Below are 13,484 nucleotides of genomic sequence, written 5' to 3'. Positions count from 1 at the left end.
GTTTTATGGAATAATTTTGAATAACAAATGAACCTAAGAAAAATCACAATCTATTTGCAGATCTTCATAGGAAAAGGGAAGAAACTTTACTGAATAAATTATCCATTATAAAATTATTCGCTTTGCTCCAAGTGCAACAAACTAGATAAAAATATATTACAAACACAGGGTTCACCAATTAGCTTCTTAAACTCTGCTGGAAGTGGATCAAGTACCAGGAGATTTCATCTGAGAGGCTGTTGATGTCTTTTGTTTTCTTTCCATTAAAAATATCTAGCCCCAGCAGCTATAAAAATAAATACACTCATCTGAATATTTTCCTACCTGATAGCCCCTTAGTGATTTTCAATCTCTGCAAGCGATGCCTTATTTAGCTGAAAATCCTCTGAATCTGAGCAGGTTGGAGGTGCGGTGCCACAGCCCCATCACAGCATGTCTAGCAGATTATCAGTCTGAAGAAAAGCAACTGGGGAGTCTAAAAATACCATGGACACCTGAGCCTCCCCATTTGATAGTGCTGCATTTAACAAAGCAAAGGGATGGTCTCTTCATGCAGATTGCGCGTTGCTCATTTGTCTGCATTTGCAACATCTTCTGCAGAGTAAAACAGTTTGAAGGTGAGAGTCGGGGCTCCATAGGGCTCTATTTAAACAGCACAATTGTTGATTGACTTTAGGGATAAAATCTCAGAAAAGCAGTGCATGCTATGTTAGATGTGTGACTCCTTCTTAAATGAATGAGACGTGACCAACAACCCAGCATCATGTTTTGGAAAAGGTCACCCTTAATGTCACAAGACTTCATTTATGAAAATCAGAATCTCAGTCCCATCAGCCAGTAGAAGGTCTTTGGAGCTACTGCAATTGACGCACTCATCTTGTACTAAGGAAGTGGCCAGCCAACCAAAATAGGAACAAATATTGCAAGGTTTTCCTTACACTACTGATCCACTTAAAGCTTCAGGGGAGGGGCTTTTCCTTAGAGGATTCCCAGAAGTTAAATAGAAATAGGTGTCTTTTGTGGAGGACTGCCCTGAGATCATACAAAGCCTCATCAAAACAGACTTCTGGCACCTGTTAAAGCTCATGTCATTTTAAAACCTGCTTCCACCAAAGATCCCTTTAGAATAATGGGAATCGCTGAGGTCGCAGCGTTTACAGGTATTTATGCCCAGCTCTCCCTTCATGCTCCTGGGTGGCCTCAGGTTTCCTGGATTGGGTTACTTCCTTTTTAAAATTTTCTCCTCTGGGAAGCTATGTAAGAACAGTCAAAATCCTAAAATATGAGGAAAAAATCCAGATTATCTTGTCCCCTAAGGCACTTAAATCTCCCGAAAAGACAGCTATTTCTTGAGTGTCATTAAAGTGTGTGTGTGTGGGGGGGGAATCTAAGGCCAAATTCATCCCTGGTGTCATTCCTAGTGTTGCCAACTTTCTGATTGCAGAAAACTGAACCTCACCTTTGCCCCACCCCTGCCCCGCTCCATCTCCATGGCCCTATCCCTGCTGACTCCACCCCCCCTCCCTCCCTCCCTCGCTCACTCTCACCCACTATTGCTCATTTTCACCGGGCTAGGGCAAGGGGATTGGGTGTGGAAGGGGGTGAAGGCTCAGGCTGGGGGTGTGAGCTCTGGAGTGGAGCCGGGGATGAGGGATGTGGGGTGCAGGAGAAGGCTCTGGGCTGGGGGGTGGGGCCAAGGAGTTCAGAGCGTGGGAGGGGGCTTTGGGCTGGGGCAGGCGGTTGGGGTGCAGGAAGGGATGAGGGCTCCATCTGGGGACGTGGGCTCTGGGGTGGGGCTGGGGATGAGAGGTTTGGGGTGCAGGAGGGGGCTTTGGGCTGGGGCCAAGGGGTTTGGAGTAGAGAGCGGGGTGCGGGCTCTGGGAGGGAGTTGGGTTCTGGGAAGGGGCTCATGGCTGGAACAGGGAATTGGAGTGAGGGAGGGAGTTCGGAGTGCTTACCTTAGATGGCTCCCAGAAGTGGCCGGCATGTCCCTGCAGCCCCTAGGGGGAGGCACAGCCAGGCGGCTCTGCATACTGCCTGACTCTCAGGGTGAGGGCAACACATCGAGTCTCCCTGGCCCCTGCATATAGGGGCTGCAGAGACATGCTGGTCACTTCTGGGAATTGCGGAGCCTGCCTTAGCTCTGCTGTGCCACTAACCGGACTTTTAATGGCCTGATCAGCGGTGTTGACTGGAGCCGCCAGGGTCCCTTTTTGACCGGGCATTCCAGTCGAAAACCAGATGCCTGGCAACCCTAGCCATTCCACTGAATTAACTGTCATTGCACCTGTAATGAAGTTGGCTCCTAAATACACAGTGTGTCATATTGTTAGTACAGATCATGTTTCATGCATTTGGTTAATTTCTGAAAGGAGTGTCTTTCAAAACGGTATTTCACAAATGCATGTGGCTGCACTACCGGATCAACCAGGCAGAATCAATTAGCTGGGGAATTTTGTTTCACAGCAAGAACAGTCTTTGCAATGTGCTGTTCACTTGCAAAACTACAGAACCCAGCATCTCCTCAGGACTCAGAGCATTTTCTCTGAAATTGTTTCTTTAATCCCATCTAAGCACATCGTCTTGATGTCAGTATTTTTGGCAACTTGCTCCTGCTACCAGTGTTAAATTAGGCCCCTTTTGTCAGCAACTACTTGGACATGATTTACAGGAGTCTGAAGAGATAGATGTCTGAAAATTACCCTCTCATTCTGTACTCCATAAAAATGGCATCATGAAATGCTTCCTGAGTGTCTCCTGCACAAAATGTAACTGGTCCAATTACCCCAAACCTGACTGTTATACTAATGGGCATTGGGCTAGTGTATGTAGCAAAGCTTAGCTTTTGCTTATAAGATTCCCAAAGTATGGGCATGTACATTGAAAATGAGTTTACAGGCATTTCACTTAAGAGTAACAGTGTAGCCAAAATTAATTCCAACCTTACCCCCCATAGTAAAAGAGGTAGCCAGACTGAATGTCAGAATGTGGAATGGCCATAGAAAACCACTTCAATTATTCAAAAAATGCAAACATAAAGACTCCTAGGAAAGATTAGCTTGATCTATACTTAAAACCAAATTCATCCCTGTTGTAACTCCATGGAAGTCAAGGATTAATAATGTGAAATGCAGGATTAATATAAAAATATCAGTCCCATTTGAAGACTTTGCAGGTCTTTCCTAGGATGCAGATTGTGTGCAATGGTGATTTCATAGCACAAAACGTGAATGAAGCCTTAAGAGAGAAGGGAAGGATTTGTGTTTGATGCTATGCTCTGAGCACAGACTACGCTATGGTCTGGCTATCAAGAAGTTCTAATCATGGTTCTGATACTGACTCTCTCTATGGCCAAGGCCAAGTCACTTAGCTGCTCGGTCTTGGTTTCCCCATCTGTAAAATGGGAGTTATAGTGCTTATCTCACTGGATCATGAGACTCAATTAGTTAGGGTATATATGACAACCTTCCCTAGGCAAAACACCCATTGAAGGCAGTTTTGCAATTGACTTAAGTGTATGCAGGACTGGACCCTTAGACACACCTTAAAATGATTTCTGTTCTACTGTGACACTGAAGCCCTTCATTGGTGCAGAATATATTGAGGTGACATGTCTCCCTTTGCTCCAACAGCATGATGGCACTGCTTGGAACCAGGAGATACTGAGGCCTCCACTAAGCATAACTCTTGTTCTAAAAATAATTTTTGTGGCAGGCACCCTGAAACTCCAGCTATTTCTTTCATTATCATGCCTCCAGTTCATCTCAACATCCACATTATTCCTCCTTAGTGAGCCAATGCTATGATGGGTTTAATGCAGAGGTTTTTTAGACATTCCAACTGATTAGATCTCAGGTTAATCTTATGAAACAAAGCTCAGCCTTACCTCAGCAATGAGTTGATCAACTCATTGAAAGCCCTGCTTTCTAACAAACTAGCGAAGCCACAGGTGAGGCACTGTGTCAAAATAATATTTTGTCTAACCCCTGGTCATCTCACACGTTGACACTGTAATCTCCTCCTTCTCCTCATCTCATTTTACCAGTGATGTCAGCCATGATCAGCCACTTTTCTGACCTCTGTGTTTTCTCCCATGCCACTGCACACTACTGGGGAAAAGCTCCCAGTCAGAATTCATAAAGCCATCACTTTGTCCTCATATAAATCCTTCCCCCAAACTCATCTCTACAACCTGATAATGAATAGGCAGGTAGTGAGTTGTGATAACTGCTGCTGACTGGCGAAGAAATGTGCCCATTCTGTTATATTTGCTATTTCCTCTGCTACTCATACCAGTCTGCTTGTGTGTCTATTTCCTTGTAATGTCTCATCTTTTAGGTTGTAAACTTCTTGGGACAGAGACTGAAATGTATTGTATGTTTTTGTAGAGTACCTAGCACAATAGGGACCAGCCTGGTTGCAGAATTTAAGTGGCCTTATTTCAAATGTTTATTATTAATAATGATAAAAGATACCACCACCGTGAAGCAAAAATAGGTTTGGATTGATCTATAGCACCATTTCCAAAACCCAGAGAAGAAAGAGGAGATTGGAGATAATGGTTCACATTCATCACTGAAACCAAGGAAATTACACCAGAGATTAATTTCGCTTAATGTATTTTCCTTGTTGGAATTTCTGTATGCTCACCTTCCTCCATCCCACACAACTAGGTTGCCAGATAAATAAGGTAGATTACAGTTGTGGGGGTTCCCATCTGTTTTACTCAAGAAGATCCTGGACTCTTGTCACAGAAACTGGGAAATTATATGGTATTTCAGCATTTCTCCTTTAATTAAATCATCTGTGACTCAGGATGCTTAGATTCATGCATAGCAAAAGCAGTGAGGAAGTAGAAAAATGCAGTCCTTTACCCACTTTCCAAAGGTGCATAAAAAAACCAAAACCCAACAACAACAACAAAACAAACAAACAAAAACCTAAAGTTTTTTGCTTCTAAATATTTCAACTCAGCTGGCTCATTCATCAGAAGAGTTGCTAATTTCACATTTGAGGTAACCATTTCAGGAAATGTAGGATAGATACAAGGTTATTCTTCCCGAAGTAACTTCTCAGCCGACTCAATGTGGTTTTGCCTTACTAAGAACACGCCTGGGAAAACTTCACTGTCCTTGAGCTTGCAAGGTATCATGAATATTGATTATGGAGGCAGCACTGGGTGAATGGTAATTACAGTGGTTCTCCTGTATCAAGTCTGATTATCTAAGAGAGCAAGAAGGCTACATGCTATGAATTTAAAAGGAAACAAATGTAAAAACAGATAAATGCAATTTTTAAAATAAAATATATATTTAATCTGTGAAATTTACTGCTGTAGAATATTAAGGTGAATAGCTTAGTAAATTAAAAAAAGACACATATAAACAAAAGCAGGCTCTGCAGTGCCACTAACTAAGGTAAGTTTATAAGGGCTACCACCTTCTTTCTTCAGGGATGAATATGAGCACTAGAGGAGGGTCAAAAAGAAATCCTACAAACATAGTGTGGGATAGTTAAGTGAATTATGGGCTTTTATATCTTCCTTTGAGCATCCAGCTTTCACTACTGTTGGAAACCATAATTGAAATAGTGATTTGAGATCTTTAACTAAGAGACTTCCAGGAAAACATCTGTCTATCTAACACAGGGGTGGGCAAACTACAGCCCGCGGGCTGGATCCAGCCCCTCAGGGCTTTGGATCAGGCCCACGGGATTGCCACCCCTGTGGTGCTGTGGGCCCAGCGCCATTCCCAGAAGTGGCAGGCACCACATCCCTGTGGCCCCTGGAGGAGGGGGTGCAGAGGGCTCCCCGCTTTGCCCTTGCCTGTGGGTACCTCCCCCGAAGCTCCCATTGGCTGGGAATGGGGAACCGCAGCCCACGGGGGCTTCAGGGAAGGTACCCACAGGCAAGGGCAGCGTGGGGAGCCCTCTGCCCCCCCCTCCGCCGGGGGGGCAGGGATGTGGTGCTGGTCGCTTCCCAGAGCAGTGCGGGGCCAGGGCCAGAGCAGGCAGGGAGCCTGCCCTGGCCCCCGCTGCACACTGCTGCCACCCCATAGCTGCTCCAGGTAAGCAGCGCTGGGCCGGAGCCTGCACCCCGAACCCCTCCTGCACCCCGCACTCTAACCCCCTGGTGCACCCCACACTCCCTCCAGCACCCGAACCCTCTGCCCTGAGCCCCCTGCCACACCCCACACTCCCTCCAGCACCCGAACCCTCTGCCCTGAGCCCCCTGCCATACCCCACACTCACTCCAGCACCCCAACCCCCTGCCCTAAGCCCCATCCTGCACACCACACCCCCTCCCACGCCCCGCACTCCCTCCCACACCCCAACCCCCTGCCCCAGCCCTACATTTATGGCCCTGCATGCAATTTCCCCACCTCAATGTGGCTCTCGGGCCAAAAATTTTGCCAACCCCTGATCTAACATCTGGATTTTGTAGAGATTCTTTGTAGAGATTCAGTCAGTTCCCTACTAATTCCCTTTCTGAAATGCTCTTACAATAAACAAAGTCTGGATGAAATCTGCTCACCCCATTTTATCTACAGAATTGCAACTATTCATATTGGTCATAAACATATGCATTCCCCTTTGTGAAGCCAGGTAAGGGTTGCTATTAGACTGGGCTAGGCTGATATGGCCTTGCATGTTGAAAAATTGTATCTGTGTGAAATAAAATCCTAAATACAGCTTTTAAAAAAAGAACACCTTAAAACAATGCCCTGAGTAACAATGAAAAACAGCTTTATAAATAACTTAAAAACAGGCAGTGCTGTACCAACATCATGACAGCAGCAACAGAAAGGGTTTGAATGTAGGGCAAAGGAATACAAAATGCTTAATTTAAGACATAACAAAGGTTGTACCAGCCCTTCTGGCCGGGGAGGGCATAGACTTTTCTAGCCATGGCCTTGTTGCAATACTGCCAACCAATACTGTGTTAACAAATCATGAGTTGGAACCTCAAAAACCATGAGACTGGCACAAGACTTTAATAACAATAACACATGGACTCCTGGTTCTGGTGTTGACAGTGCCTGGTTTTGAGCTGTTCTCTAGGGTTACCATATTTCAGCAAGCAAAAAAGAGGGCGGGAGGAGCCCCGCCCCTCCCACTTCCCACCCCCCTCAGAACCTCCAACCCTCCCCCCGCTCCTTGTCCCCTGACTGACCCCTCCTGGAACCCCTGCCCCTAACTCCCCCCAGGACTCCACCCCCTACCTAAGCCTCCCTGCCTCTTGTCCCCTGACTGCCCCCTCCTGAGACCCTCCCCCCATCCTAACTGGCCACCTAGGACCCTACCCCCTACCTGTCCCTGGACTGCCCCAACCCTTATCCACACCCCCAGACAGAGCCCTGGGACTCCCACGCCCCATCCAACCACTCCCCACCCCCTGACAGCCCCTCCCCAGAACTCCTGACCCATCTAAACTCCTCTGCTCCCTGTCCCATTGACTGCTCCGATCCCTCTCCCCACTCCTGCCCCCTGACAGCCCCCGCAGAACTCCCAAACCCCCCTCCCGCTCCTTGTCCCCTGACCACCCCTCCTGGGACCCCTGGCTCTTAACTGCCCTCCAGAATCCCACCCCCTACCTAAGCCTCCCTGTTCCTTGTCCCCTAACTGCCCCCTCCTGAGAACCCCCCACCCTAACTGCCCCCCCGGACCCTACCCCCTACCTGTACCCTGACTGCCCAAAACCTTATCCACCCCCCCAGAAAGCTCCCCCGAACTCCCGACCCCCCCCCCACTCCCTGTCTCTTGACTGCCCTCTCCAGAACCTCCCTCCCTTCTCCGACCCCCTGGTCCCCTTACCCTGCCGCTCAGACCAGCGTGCTGGGGAGGAGGAGCAGGGGGAGGAGATCCAGACTGCCGGTGCGAACGGCCGACTGGTGATCTGCGAATGCGGGGAGGGAGGGAGTGCTCTCAGCTGCAGGGGAGGGGGAAGTGGAGGAGGGGCTCTCTCTGGCTGTCGGAGCCCCATGTAAGTGGCACCATCCGGCCGGCTGCCCTGTTAGCCGCGTGCGCTCTGCATGGGGCAGCGGGGAAGTCCAGACATTTACAAATTCTCCCCGGACACTATTTTTAACTCTAAAAGCCAGACATGTCCAGGGGAATCCGGACGAATGGTAACCCTACTGTTCTCTACCTAGGGTTGCCAACTTTCGTTGGATGTATTCCTGGAGATTTCTTCACATTACATAATTTTTAATTACAGATTAATCTTTTAATTCCTGGAGACTCCAGGCCAATCCTGGAGGTTGGCAGCCCCATCTCTACCACGAGGAGGGCTGGAGCCTGTTTAAAACGACCACTGAGGCTATCACAGGATCCCTTTAGAACTGCTTTAAAGTCATGGGCATTGTTAACCCTCCTGTGTATGAGCCCTTGTAGTCCTACCTATGTCTCTGCCCAGACCTCTCTGGCCTGGCTGGGGTCCTCTCTAGGCCCCTTTGGCCTAAGACCTACAGCTTGTGTAATGGGCCCCCAGTAGCACATGTATGGGCAAGTTGCCCTCTGCCAAGATGGCGGCAGGAGCTTCACGCCGGATTCGCGACAGAGTCTCGCGATGTTTGAGCGAGAGGTGCGGGACCAGGCCTGTGCAGATGGCGGAGGAGGAGGCCGGGTTGTGACCCATGGTGGCTCCTGAGTGAGGAGGGGAGCGGGCAGGTCGGGTCGGGGCCATGGAGCACATCACCACCCCGAAGGTAGGATAGCCAGCTCCAGCGGCAGCGTCCCCGCCCCTTCCGGGGACTCCGCCGATACAGGCCCCGCCAGTGCTCGCTGCCCCCCAACCCAGCTTCCGCCCCCCCCATTCCCCCCGCCTTCCCCACTGCCCCCCAACCCAGCTTCCGCCCCCCCATTCCCCCCGCCTTCCCCACTGCCCCCCAACCCAGCTTCCGCCCCCCCCATTCCCCCCGCCTTCCCCACTGCCCCCAACCCAGCTTCCGCCCCCCCCAATTCCCCCCGCCTTCCCCACTGCCCCCCAACCCAGCTTCCGCCCCCCCCAATTCCCCCCGCCTTCCCCACTGCCCCCCAACCCAGCTTCCGCCCCCCCCATTCCCCCCGCCTTCCCCACTGCCCCCCCAACCCAGCTTCCGCCCCCCCATTCCCTCCCCCTTCCCCACTGCCCCCCAACCCAGCTTCCGCCCCCCCATTCCCCCCGCCTTCCCCACTGCCCCCCAACCCAGCTTCCGCCCCCCCATTCCCTCCCCCTTCCCCACTGCCCCCCAACCCAGCTTCCGCCCCCCCCATTCCCCCCGCCTTCCCCACTGCCCCCCAACCCAGCTTCCGCCCCCCCATTCCCTCCCCCTTCCCCACTGCCCCCCAACCCAGCTTCCGCCCCCCCCATTCCCCCCGCCTTCCCCACTGCCCCCCAACCCAGCTTCCGCCCCCCCATTCCCCCCGCCTTCCCCACTGCCCCCCAACCCAGCTTCCGCCCCCCCATTCCCCCCGCCTTCCCCACTGCCCCCCAACCCAGCTTCCGCCCCCCCATTCCCCCCGCCTTCCCCACTGCCCCCCAACCCAGCTTCCGCCCCCCCCATTCCCCCCGCCTTCCCCACTGCCCCCCAACCCAGCTTCCGCCCCCCCCATTCCCCCCGCCTTCCCCACTGCCCCCCAACCCAGCTTCCGCCCCCCCATTCCCCCCGCCTTCCCCACTGCCCCCCAACCCAGCTTCCGCCCCCCCCATTCCCCCGCCTTCCCCACTGCCCCCCAACCCAGCTTCCGCCCCCCCCATTCCCCCCGCCTTCCCCACTGCCCCCCAACCCAGCTTCCGCCCCCCCATTCCCCCCGCCTTCCCCACTGCCCCCCAACCCAGCTTCCGCCCCCCCATTCCCCCCGCCTTCCCCACTGCCCCCCAACCCAGCTTCCGCCCCCCCCATTCCCTCCGCCTTCCCCACTGCGCCCCAACCCAGCTTCCGCCCCCCCATTCCCTCCCCCTTCCCCACTGCCCCCCAACCCAGCTTCCGCCCCCCCCCATTCCCTCCGCCTTCCCCACTGCCCCCCAACCCAGCTTCCGCCCCCCCCCATTCCCTCCGCCTTCCCCACTGCCCCCCAACCCAGCTTCCGCCCCCCATTCCCCCCGCCTTCCCCACTGCCCCCCAACCCAGCTTCCGCCCCCCCCAATTCCCCCCGCCTTCCCCACTGCCCCCCAACCCAGCTTCCGCCCCCCCCCATTCCCCCCGCCTTCCCCACTGCCCCCCAACCCAGCTTCCGCCCCCCCCATTCCCCCCGCCTTCCCCACTGCCCCCCAACCCAGCTTCCGCCCCCCCCAATTCCCCCCGCCTTCCCCACTGCCCCCCAACCCAGCTTCCGCCCCCCCCATTCCCCCCGCCTTCCCCACTGCCCCCCAACCCAGCTTCCGCCCCCCCAATTCCCCCCGCCTTCCCCACTGCCCCCCAACCCAGCTTCCGCCCCCCCCATTCCCCCCGCCTTCCCCACTGCCCCCCAACCCAGCTTCCGCCCCCCATTCCCCCCGCCTTTCCCACTGCCCCACAACCCAGCTTCCGCCCCCCCCATTCCCCCCGCCTTCCCCACTGCCCCCCAACCCAGCTTCCGCCCCCCCCATTCCCCCCGCCTTCCCCGCTGCCCCCCAACCCAGCTTCCGCCCCCCATTCCCCCCGCCTTTCCCGCTGCCCCACAACCAGCTTCCGCCCCCCCATTCCCCCCGCCTTCCCCGCTGCCCCAACCCAGCTTCCGCCCCCCATTCCCCCCGCCTTCCCCGCTGCCCCCCAACCCAGCTTCCGCCCCCCCATTCCCCCCGCCTTTCCCGCTGCCCCCAACCCAGCTTCCGCCCCCCCATTCCCCCCGCCTTCCCGCTGCCCCCCAACCAGCTTCCGCCCCCCCATTCCCCCCGCCTTTCCCGCTGCCCCCCAACCCCAGCTTCCGCCCCCCCATTCCCCCCGCCTTTCCCGCTGCCCCCCAACCCAGCTTCCGCCCCCCCCATTCCCCCCGCCTTTCCCGCTGCCCCCCAACCCAGCTTCCGCCCCCCCATTCCCCCCGCCTTTCCCGCTGCCCCCCCAACCCAGCTTCCGCCCCCCCATTCCCCCCGCCTTTCCCGCTGCCCCCCAACCCAGCTTCCGCCCCCCCATTCCCCCCGCCTTTCCCGCTGCCCCCCAACCCAGCTTCCGCCCCCCCATTCCCCCCGCCTTTCCCGCTGCCCCCCAACCCAGCTTCCGCCCCCCCATTCCCCCCCGCCTTTCCCGCTGCCCCCCAACCCAGCTTCCGCCCCCCCCATTCCCCCCGCCTTTCCCGCTGCCCCCCCAACCCAGCTTCCGCCCCCCCATTCCCCCCGCCTTTCCCGCTGCCCCCCAACCCAGCTTCCGCCCCCCCATTCCCCCGCCTTTCCCGCTGCCCCCCAACCCAGCTTCCGCCCCCCCATTCCCCCCGCCTTTCCCGCTGCCCCCCCAACCCAGCTTCCGCCCCCCCCATTCCCCCCGCCTTTCCCGCTGCCCCCCAACCCAGCTTCCGCCCCCCCATTCCCCCCGCCTTTCCCGCTGCCCCCCAACCCAGCTTCCGCCCCCCCCATTCCCCCCGCCTTTCCCGCTGCCCCCAACCCAGCTTCCGCCCCCCCATTCCCCCCGCCTTTCCCGCTGCCCCCCAACCCAGCTTCCGCCCCCCCATTCCCCCGCCTTTCCCGCTGCCCCCCAACCCAGCTTCCGCCCCCCCATTCCCCCCGCCTTTCCCGCTGCCCCCCAACCCAGCTTCCGCCCCCCCATTCCCCCCGCCTTTCCCGCTGCCCCCCAACCCAGCTTCCGCCCCCCCATTCCCCCCGCCTTTCCCGCTGCCCCCCAACCCAGCTTCCGCCCCCCCATTCCCCCCGCCTTTCCCGCTGCCCCCCAACCCAGCTTCCGCCCCCCCATTCCCCCCGCCTTTCCCGCTGCCCCCCAACCCAGCTTCCGCCCCCCCATTCCCCCCGCCTTTCCCGCTGCCCCCCAACCCAGCTTCCGCCCCCCCATTCCCCCCGCCTTTCCCGCTGCCCCCCAACCCAGCTTCCGCCCCCCCATTCCCCCCGCCTTTCCCGCTGCCCCCCAACCCAGCTTCCGCCCCCCCATTCCCCCCGCCTTTCCCGCTGCCCCCCAACCCAGCTTCCGCCCCCCCATTCCCCCCGCCTTTCCCGCTGCCCCCCAACCCAGCTTCCGCCCCCCCATTCCCCCCGCCTTTCCCGCTGCCCCCCAACCCAGCTTCCGCCCCCCCCATTCCCCCCGCCTTTCCCGCTGCCCCCCAACCCAGCTTCCGCCCCCCCATTCCCCCCGCCTTTCCCGCTGCCCCCCAACCCAGCTTCCGCCCCCCCATTCCCCCCGCCTTTCCCGCTGCCCCCCAACCCAGCTTCCGCCCCCCCATTCCCCCCGCCTTTCCCGCTGCCCCCCAACCCAGCTTCCGCCCCCCCCATTCCCTCCGCCTTTCCCGCTGCCCCCCAACCCAGCTTCCGCCCCCCCCATTCCCTCCGCCTTCCCCGCTGCCCCCAACCCAGCTTCCGCCCCCCCCATTCCCCCCGCCTTTCCCGCTGCCCCCCAACCCAGCTTCCGCCCCCCCATTCCCCCCCGCCTTTCCCGCTGCCCCCCAACCCAGCTTCCGCCCCCCCCATTCCCCCCCGCCTTTCCCGCTGCCCCCCAACCCAGCTTCCGCCCCCCCATTCTCCCCCTTCCCGCTGCCCCCCAACCCAGCTTCCGCCCCCCCATTCCCCCCGCCTTTCCCGCTGCCCCCCAACCCAGCTTCCGCCCCCCCATTCCCCCCGCCTTTCCCGCTGCCCCCCAACCCAGCTTCCGCCCCCCCCATTCCCTCCGCCTTCCCCGCTGCCCCCAACCCAGCTTCCGCCCCCCCCATTCCCCCCGCCTTTCCCGCTGCCCCCCAACCCAGCTTCCGCCCCCCCCATTCCCCCCCGCCTTTCCCGCTGCCCCCCAACCCAGCTTCCGCCCCCCCATTCCCCCCGCCTTTCCCGCTGCCCCCCAACCCAGCTTCCGCCCCCCCATTCCCTCCCCCTTCCCGCTGCCCCCCAACCCAGCTTCCGCCCCCCCATTCCCCCCGCCTTTCCCGCTGCCCCCCAACCCAGCTTCCGCCCCCCCATTCCCCCCGCCTTTCCCGCTGCCCCCCAACCCAGCTTCCGCCCCCCAATTCCCTCCCCCTTCCCGCTGCCCCCCAACCCAGCTTCCGCCCCCCCATTCCCTCCCCCTTCCCGCTGCCCCCCAACCCAGCTTCCGCCCCCCCATTCCCCCCGCCTTTCCCGCTGCCCCCCAACCCAGCTTCCGCCCCCCCATTCCCCCCGCCTTTCCCGCTGCCCCCCAACCCAGCTTCCGCCCCCCCATTCCCTCCCCCTTCCCGCTGCCCCCCAACCCAGCTTCCGCCCCCCCATTCCCCCCGCCTTTCCCGCTGCCCCCCAACCCAGCTTCCGCCCCCCCATTCCCCCCGCCTTTCCCGCTGCCCCCCAACCCAGCTTCCGCCCCCCCATTCCCTCCCCCTTCCCGCTGCCCCCCAACCCAGCTTCC

The 13,484-nt window shown here is 57.6% G+C and overlaps 1 protein-coding gene across 1 annotated transcript in view; it reads left to right on the top strand.

The window, feature by feature from the left end:
* The first annotated feature begins 8,606 nt into the window (after positions 1–8,606).
* MTMR8 (myotubularin related protein 8) overlaps positions 8,607–13,484 on the top strand; it is a 43,630-nt gene continuing 38,752 nt past the window's right edge. Inside the window, exon 1 of the mRNA XM_054039204.1 lies at positions 8,607–8,705. Coding sequence (XP_053895179.1) covers positions 8,682–8,705 — 24 coding nt within the window. The 5' untranslated portion in view covers positions 8,607–8,681. The remainder of the gene's footprint in view (positions 8,706–13,484) is intronic.

The sequence above is a fragment of the Malaclemys terrapin genome, chromosome 9 (assembly GCF_027887155.1).
Source record: "Malaclemys terrapin pileata isolate rMalTer1 chromosome 9, rMalTer1.hap1, whole genome shotgun sequence".
Classification (NCBI taxonomy): Eukaryota; Metazoa; Chordata; order Testudines; family Emydidae; genus Malaclemys; species Malaclemys terrapin.
Note: the sequence above shows the minus strand (reverse complement) of the source record. Positions and strands in the feature narration are given on the sequence as shown.